Here is a 9178-nt window from a genome sequence, read left to right on the forward strand (position 1 = left end):
GGCAGAATCGGTCAGAAACGATCCAGGCAACTCCTGAGCCTTTCATTCGAGACTGCAAGGGAGAGAGAAAGGGAAAAGCTCCCCAAGCATCAAGAGCTTTCCAGCCATATGTGCGTAATGATTTCTTCCCGTGCCACGTGACAGAGGAAGAGGCGCAGACCCATTACACAATAATAAAAATATGCCTTCGGCAATGTTGAGCCAAAACCTGGAGTTGCTGCAGGAAGCTAACAATCCGCACAAAAAGGATTAAATCGTTAATAAAAAAGAAAGACCGAAGTCAATATTGCACACCCCTCAGAAGGACGCTGCTGCAGCAGGACGGGGCTTGGGCTCTGCGCGTGACAGCAATCTGCAGCAAAACATCTGCTTAAAATCGTGTAGGTTTCCAGCGCCTGTCAAGATCTCACTAAAAAGATTAGTCCTGGTGAGTAGATTCACTTTTCCTTTTTTTCTTCCTCCCTCCTCTTAACCTTAACTTTGAAAACTTACCAAATAAGGACTAAATCACTGAGCACTCAGGTTTCCAATGCCTGCACAGGAATTTATAAAGGCAACAGTCACCAGTTAAAAGAAATACTCCAGGAAGGAAATGTTCCTCAGGCTTTTGCTGCGAGCACCCACCTCACACAGCTGAAACCACAGCCTCTCCCTTCGCTCCGGTACTGGTCAGCAGCTTCTGTAACGGGGCTTTAGCTCAGGGGTAGGAAAGTTTGCCACAGGCACCCCTGGCTGCCTAGAGCTGAGACGGGGATGCAGGCTCAGCCACAGAAGATGCATCGCTCTCCTTTATCTCCTTTATCTGCTTTGTGCAATGGCAGATAACAGATCAAACTCATATGTGCTATAACTACTTCATTGGCTTATATCAGAAATTAAATAGGTCTATTTGAGCTGCTGTCACCGGCAGCACTCCTTATTTTATCTAAATCAGCCCCGTGCACCCAAGGGCTCCTTATGCTTCCCCCCCAGGGATGCCGCAGGGCAGCCACGAGAGCTGAGAATTAGGTTCACAGGGATGATGACTATTTTGAAGACTAATTAAGACGCCTTGAGGTACACTGGGAAATTGTGAAGCAGGAAGATGGTTGTTTTGTTTAAGAGAGCCTCAAGTATTGAAAGGAAACAGAGTGGAAAGTCACTGTCATTTGCTCGCTGCTGGGTCCCCTCTCCTGCTCTCAGACCACCCCGCTCCCCCCTCCGAGCAGCGATTCCCCCCAGACTCTCCTCTTCTCACCCTCTCCGTGCTTTTCCTCCCCGTGGGCAGGCACATGCCACCACTGCATGGCACAGGGTGGCTTCCCTGGCCAAAAATCACCATCCGGCCACTTCACGTGCCACCAAACCACCCCACGTCTGGCAAACCCTCAGGGATTTTCCCTCTGGGGAGATTTCAGCACAGCTGCCCTGTAAGCACCAGAAAGCACAACCAATCCTTCGCACCTGGGGCTTGCTCTTACAGGCAAAAATCTCTTCTTACAGAAACACCTTTTTAATGCCTATAGATCTATAGAATTGGTCTGGTGTCTTCACTGTGAAGTGGCTGAGGCAGCCCACCTGCAGCAGGGCTGGGCCCGGGGTGGTCGCACAGGGACTTGCAGGAGCCACGTGGAGCAGGGATGCTGTGGCAGCCAAAGCCATAGGGGAGACATGGCAAGAGACACGTCCCCCCCAGACTCCTGCCTGCGAGGCCCCTCCAGCAGCAGGCAGCCCAACCACGCTGCAGCGGCCAGCAGAAACAGGAGCTGCGGGTCCAGCCCGGGGGCTGCACGGCGACATGTGGGGGCACAGCTCCAAGGGATGGAGGTTTTTGGGTGACAGAGTGACTGTGCTATAGCTCCAGCGACAAGGCTTGTGCACAGAAAAGCTATTGGAGAGGATGGGTTTGCAGTCCCCCTGCACAGATGCTCCGTGTGCTACAGAAGCTCGTGGGATGTTCAGGTTTCGGCATGGCAGGGCCGGGTTCAAACCCCGCTGAGCGTTGAAGTGTCTGCTGCAAACAGACAGGCTGGGGCAACTGGGGAGTCAGGCAGCCCACCCGCTCCCGGCATTTCTCAATCCCGAGGAAAGCTACACCCCAATCTCATGTGTCCCCCCCGCCGTGGGAGGGAGAGCCGCAGCACAGGCAGCCTCTGCCAAGGGCTCAGCTCCTGCAGGAAGAGAAGGACCCACCAAAGCATCGAGCGATAACAACAAAACATCCTAAAACAGAGAGGGGGTGTCACATAAAGGCTATGGGGCAGAGTCAGAACATCCCATTTCAGACACACACTTGCTTTGAGTCATTCATTACACTTTATTACATAATTATAGTGAAAACCCCTAAACTTGCAGTTCGTTAGGAAGAGAGAAGCCAGTAATCACCTCAGCTCTGCACGTACCATGCTTGCAAACCCGAGACACTCTGTCTTTATTACTTTATTTGCCATGAGGTGTTTCCTATAAAGGTGTGCCCCAGCTCTAAGATTCAGGAGTGAACACTCCAAAATTGTCCCCTTCCTGGTTTGCTTCCTAAGTGTTCCCCAGAATTACCCAGTGGGGATCCACGGGACAATTTTACAGACTACATTGATCCCAACGGATGCCCTGGACCCACAGCAGCAATTTCCATTGATTCAGCTGAAGGACACAGGGAATCATTATCTCCCAAACCCAGCTAATGTCACTCCACCTGTCTGAGCCTCATACTTCCACCGCAGGGCCCAGACATTTGCAGTACGTTTTGGAGCCTCTCTCCCCTCTCTCTGGGTGGAGGTTTGACCCAGCTGTGATGAGAACACGAGGTCTCAGCCAGAGCCTACCCAGCACCTGGGAGCCCAAAGGGTTTTTCCTCTAAGACGCTCTACCTCAGAGCAACTCAGTGCTGCCCTTATCCATCATGTGCCCACAACAAGTTGCACCATCTCCTGAGATGAAGGGCTTGGTCTTCTTCAACTGAGCAACCTAGAAAGCACCATTGCCACGAAATATTTCAGAAGACATCGTTTCAGAGTGACTCAATGGATAGGATATTTTTAAGCATTGGGAAGAAAAGCATTTCTGCATGCATGAGATCTTGCCCATCACCAACATGCTGTCACCGAGGGAGAGGCATTCCACATGTGAAGGGCTGGAGCACCTCTGCTTTGGCCTGAGCTTGGCACCAATGCGTTTGATAACCTCAAGCAAGTCCCAGCACTGCCCCAGGCTCTGCTGGGGAGAAGCCGGAGCACGACAGCCCTAAGGCCTGGCCAGCCATGCCCATGCTGTGGACATCCGAGCTAACTTGTTTAAGTGAAGCTGATCCACTTTCTTTGCCCGTGCTGAAATCAGTGGCCAACACCAGCGTGCTTTCCCCAGGTGCCAAGGAGACGAGCATTTGCATTTCAGTGGCAGGTACAAACTACAGCCATCGCCCTGTCCCCATGCAGACAGACGATGCAGGGTCTCCTCTCCTCCCCAGGCAGCCCTCCACCACCAGTCAGCTCTTGTAACCCCCGGGGCACACTCCCGCACATCAGGCACCGGTCATGGCCAAAAAGTCTCCAAAACCCTATTAACAAAGACGTTAATTAAAATGTCATTAGAAAGTAAGACCCCAGCTGAAACTCTGCAGCAGGGGCTCCAGTGCCAGCCCTGCCGCCCAGACTGCCGAGAGGAAAGATGCTGATCTGTTTCCAATTTGCTTTTTGGAGCTCATCATCGAGGAGCAATTTTCCTTTTAAGGTGGAACAGCATGAGGTTTGTTTTCTTTCAAAGAGAATTCTTTAAGAGGTTATTTATAGATCCTCTTGTGAATGTGACTGTGCTTTGCATCCCACACACGCTGCTGTGATGTGGGATGAAATGTTCTTGTGGAGCCGTTAATTAACACTGACTCGGGAGCTGTGCAAGAGCACAGCTCCAGGTAGTCAAATATTCCCTGTCTATCCATGCACCGGTACTACTAACCTCCCAGCCTCAGCGTATTTTGTGTTTGCCACTTTTTCTCCTATCAGGTCAACTAGCTGGGTTGTCTGAAGGTAACAGAAGTACTTACGGTAAGAGACTTTAGGAGGAGCTGCCCTCCTGCCCCGTGCTCCCTCTTGCCCATTTCTTCTCTACATGAAGCAGTCCCAGCTTTTTTCCAGGTTATGCTCTACACTGACATTTTTCCTTGCCACAACTTATTAGTGTCACCCACCTCCAGGCACCTCTCACTTCTCTTCTGCCCCATTTGAGGTGGTTACGGGGAAGCAGGGATGTAGCTTTCCTTGGGATCTCCCCACTCCGCAGGCATTTTAACATTTTGTTTCCCTTTCTGTGAACTGAGAAGCCTTTATTCAACTGTCCACATTAATACTGGTTGGTGATTTCCGTCTCGCAAGACCATTAAACCGACACCTTTCACCAGCAGCAAATAAACTTAGGTATAAGAAAAGCAAAAAAGAGCTGAAGAACAAAATGGCTTAGCAGCCAAATCCGACCCGGAGATCTGTTTTGCATTTCCCACTCCTCTGCGTGTTCTTAATTATACATAGTGCAGAACTGGGGGGGCTCCCACTCAGCATTAATATGGAGCATATCGCTCGCTGGATTTGGAGCGTGTAATATGCATTTCCACCCCCTTCAGGAGCTGATACCAGGACGAGAGCACTAAGGCCAACATGGAATTTATACAATACTTTAAGCATATTTTTTCCAGTGCAGCATAACACTACTGGGGAGATGCTAAAGCCTCACGGTATTTGGCTTAATGACAAGCAGGACCTTCCCTGACCAAAAGGCCACCAACAGATTGAAAGGTCAGGGATATCCCAGCTCATCTTCTACTGCATCTGTGTTCAACTACAAATTTGCTTCAGCACCAAAGGTTGAAGAAACACGTGAAAGGGAGTTTGCATGCTTTTCAATCCTCGCTTACATTCTGTATTTTGTTAGCAGGACTTCAGGATATGATAAGAATGCCCATGCAATGGATGATTCTTGTAAAACATTTAACCACCTGCCATCAGAGGTAGCTGTAGTGAGGGCAAAGACTAAATGTCATCGGAGTCTTTTCCATAAAATAAGAGCGTGCACCTCTGAGCCCAGGAGTAGGCGTTGCAAAGTGATACATGGCTAATTCCTTTTTAAAAAAATCCTTTGGCTTTAGCTTGATCTCTCCTAATCAAAGAGCTAACGAGCAAAGAGTGAACCAGCCACACATTTGTATGTGGCAGTTTTAGGCTTCATGTCTCATTTCTCCAAGGGCTACTCCAGCTTCAGAAGCTGAAAGAAAGAATTTGAGGCAGGGGATGCCTTTCATCCCCCACCAGTTTTTTTCCATATTCACACAACTGGAAAATATCCTGACTCCATAAGCATCTCCCCTCAGCACATGGTTGGTGCCCACCAGGGAGCACCAGCCCTGCTGGGGAGCCGGTGGCCATGGCCATAACCTCCCTCACCGGCAGAGTCAACGGGAGGAAAAAATCCTCAGCCCGGGCATGGGGAGGCCTTCTGTTCTGGAGAGGGGATGGCAGGAGCACCTTTACCCATGGGTAGTCAGAAACTGATACCATAGGGGAAATCCTTTTTTTTTTTTTACTATATCTGTAACCATGCACAGAACCCAAATTCTATTTTAAATGCTTCTAATACCCAGAGTCTTGGGTGGGTCATGCATGAAGACAGGCTCTTGTCAGTCAGCCTGATTTTGAGCATCTTCTCTAAGCTGCTGATGTATCACAGCACTATTTCAAGATCCAGTGGAGTTACTCAGGAGTTGCACATGGAGCATAGTTATTTGTAAACAGATCCATGAGCAGATATCCAGAGGGATATTCTACTGTCTGTTAACTGCTCTGTATCATTAGCAGGTTAACGGGAATAGCTTTATTCCAGAAATTATTTTCCATCACTGTCTCCCCATCCAGGAGTGGAGTAAGACAAGCCCAGGAGGCTCAGCATCCCGCTGTGAATGAAGGCAGATCCTGAGACGCTCCAAAAAAGCTCTTGGTATGGGCTATACTTAAAGCAATGACTCACTTTACAGAGCCAGGAGACAAACAACGGCTGGGGTTTTAACAGTTACCCCTCCTTCCAAGGTGAATGTTAGTAACAAACAGGGAGACTGAGCTCCCGCCCCCCGCCCCGAGAGCCAGGTCAGCATGGCAAGGGGTTAGGAAAGCCCCGGCAGAGGCTGCAGCGGGGCCGGTCACGGCTGCACCCCGACACCAAGCCAGAGACTTGGCAGGTGATTCGGCTGCAGGTTGTGCAGTGCCACGCAGCCGAGCTGCGATGAGGAAGGGACTTTGTCAGCCAACTGAGGGCTCAATCCGTACTGTCAGGCAAAACGCAGTAAGGACTGCCTTGGCCCAAAGCCTCCACAAGCCCACCTTCTAAATTCAGCCCTGCATCACATGATGGGTTTTGTGCTTGGTAAGAAATCCCAGTGACCCAGCCACCAGGCTGGTATTACTGGGGAAGTTTACACTAAAACCCTTTCTCCTTCCTCCATTCAGCTAGTCCCGAGTGGCTGCTTCCAGCACCCCTCTGCCATCGCTACTTGTGTTTCAGGGAAAAGGAGGGCCAGGGAACAAAATGAGGGACGGCTGCAGTTACAGACTTAGAGAGGAGCAAATCTGCAAAAAAAATATTGGTCAGACCTAGAAAACTCCATGCCAAAAAAAAAGGCAATTATCTCCCATTCTCATGCAAGCCTCTACAACACACCGTGCTGGTGGAGGGGACACCGCCGTACCCACACACACTGCCCACCACACACAACAGTCACATCCCATCTCCTTTCTACAGGCTGCGCCATGATCTCTGCTGTCCTCCTGCTCTGGACTGTGCCCTGCGTGGCAAACCACATCCTCGGGGGCTTTGCCAAGGGAGCGCTGCAGGAGGGTCCCCAGCTGGCGTGCAGCCTGCCGGGACCCCCCGGGCCCCCCGGCCCCCCCGGGGCACCTGGAGCTCCAGGGACGGTCGGCAGGATGGGCTTCCCAGGCAAAGATGGCAAGGATGGCAAGGATGGGGATAAAGGCGAGAACGGCGATGAAGGTAAGAGAAAAGCGCTTCTTAACATAACAAGGGTAAAATGTAGAAGCAATAGTGCAACAGCCCAGTAAACAGCAACCTGTCATCCCAAATACCAGCCACAGGACAGACAACATCTCGCAGGAAACTCTTCTAGAAATTTTCACACTGCCCCGACCCCAACATCTCACACTCGTCAGCTCCTGCCGGGGGGTTCAGACTCACGTTATTTGCTGATAGCATCTTAATGCTGTGCACAATTCCTATTGGTTTCATTTTGTTGTGAAGTGAGATTTTCCCTGTTCTGACATATGCTCTCTAGTTGAGACAAAGTGGTGGTCTCCGAATCCTGCTCTCAAGCAAAACAGAGTCAGGTGAAAAAATTAAGTACTTGCTCCGCAGAGCACTCTAGCTGGGTGACAGGCGCTGCCCTGACCGTGCTCAATCTAAATCAAAGCTAACAACAACCCTTCTTTAATCCTGAGGTGGGGCTCTCCTTTAGACCCCGCTGTGCAGTCAGTAAGCGTCAGGACCAGCTATGGTGAGAAAACAGTGATTTCCCGTTGCCACACTAGAGTGCACTCCTGATTCAGCATAATGCCAGTGTGCCAAAGCCGCATCTTACTCTCTTCTCCCACCCCCAAAACAGGGAATCCAGAGAACAGGTTTCCACCCGCAGCTGCATTTAAATCTAGTCTTGCTACAGCAGGTCAAGAGACAGGCTACAAATCCCCAAGACTTTATCTTATATCAGCCACTACCACAATCAGCGCTAATCAGCAGTTTCAGCATCTCTGTGACAGCCCGACTCGCTTCCCATCTCGAGGCAGTCCCGGCACCAGTTGTCTTCTGCTTCATGGCTGGTTCATCCCCCAGCTAGGCTGGGCTTTTTACTACACCTAGATTTTTTTTTACATTTTTATTTTAAACAACAGTTTCATGTTAAATGTTAAAAAAAAAAAAAAAAAAAAGGGACAGGAGATTAAAAGTACTCCATCTGCTCAAAACCAGGTTCCAAAAGCTTCACAAACCTGTCCCACTCCTGCAAAGCCTAAATATTTAAAGTTTGTTCTTGGCCAGCTTTATAATTAATTGCTCCTTTTTTCTCAAGTGAGACAGATAATTGAACCAGCCTTTCAGCCCTTAAAAGGGACAGACTGTCCTGCTCCCGAGTCCCATTGTTATCATGCCAACTACCTACCTAACACGGTTTGCCAGGCCTGACAGATGTCCAGCCCCAGGTGGTATTCCATCAGGATTCTCACCAGCAAGGTTTTCCTCCTAAATGAAAATATACTGCTGCAGTGATATAATCCCTTTCCACTTGCCATATAATCTCTTCCACTGAAAAATTTACAAGGTTATTTGTCTTCTAGGTCCACAAGGCAGAACAGGAAACCCCGGCAAGCCAGGACCGAAGGGGAAAGCAGGAGCTATTGGCAAGGCAGGCCCACGCGGGCCCAAGGGTTTAAAGGGTAATCCCGGAAAAAACGGGGCACCGGGAAAGAAAGGGCCCAAAGGGAACAAGGGCGAGACCGGGCTGCCGGGACCCTGCACCTGCAATGCCAACAAAGCCAAATCTGCCTTCTCTGTGGCAGTCTCAAAGAGCTACCCGAGGGAAAGGCTGCCCATCAAATTTGACAGGATCCTGATGAACGAGGGAGGACATTACAATGCTTCCAGTGGAAAATTTATATGCAGCATCCCAGGTATTTACTACTTCACTTATGATATCACTTTGGCCAACAAGCATTTGGCCATTGGCTTGGTCCACAACGGGCAGTACCGGATCAAGACTTTTGACGCCAACACTGGAAACCATGACGTTGCATCTGGATCAACCATCCTTTCTCTGAAGCAAGAGGATGAGGTATGGCTGCAGATCTTTTATTCAGAACAAAATGGGCTCTTTTACGATCCCTACTGGACAGACAGCTTATTTACTGGCTTCCTGATATATCCTGACCAAGATTATCTCAATGAAATATAGGATGAGAAACTAGCCTGTGGGGACAAAATAGGAAATGCATGAGACCTCAGTCCAGCAAAGTGTAGCCTGTACATGAACATGTGTGGGATTATCATACAATTCTGCATTTTTGGCGCTAACAGCCTGTATTGGCTATTTAGAAATGTACTTGCTGTCATCAACTAGTCCACAGGGTACCAGGACCAGTATGACCCACCTTTAAGCAGC

General features: G+C 49.7%; 1 protein-coding gene across 1 annotated transcript; it reads left to right on the top strand.

Moving 5' to 3' along the window:
* The first annotated feature begins 6764 nt into the window (after positions 1–6764).
* C1QTNF2 (C1q and tumor necrosis factor related protein 2) lies at positions 6765–8971 on the top strand. Its single transcript, XM_009879804.1, has 2 exons — positions 6765–7005; positions 8358–8971. The coding sequence occupies exons 1-2, from the start codon at positions 6765–6767 to the stop codon at positions 8969–8971; spliced, it is 855 nt and encodes a 284-aa protein (XP_009878106.1).
* The last annotated feature ends 207 nt before the right edge of the window (positions 8972–9178 follow it).

This window comes from Charadrius vociferus, unplaced genomic scaffold (genome assembly GCF_000708025.1).
Source record: "Charadrius vociferus isolate BGI_N301 unplaced genomic scaffold, ASM70802v2 scaffold212, whole genome shotgun sequence".
Classification (NCBI taxonomy): domain Eukaryota; kingdom Metazoa; phylum Chordata; class Aves; order Charadriiformes; family Charadriidae; genus Charadrius; species Charadrius vociferus.

What these genes read in the sequence shown, in the direction of transcription:
- C1QTNF2 (XM_009879804.1), top strand. Translation starts at nt 6,765, where the DNA reads ATGATCTCTGCTGTCCTCCTGCTCTGGACTGTGCCCTGCGTGGCAAAC. An exon ending in AGGCGAGAACGGCGATGAAG is followed by an intron (nt 7,006 to 8,357) that starts GTAAGAGAAAAG and finishes TTTGTCTTCTAG; the next exon opens with GTCCACAAGGCAGAACAGGA.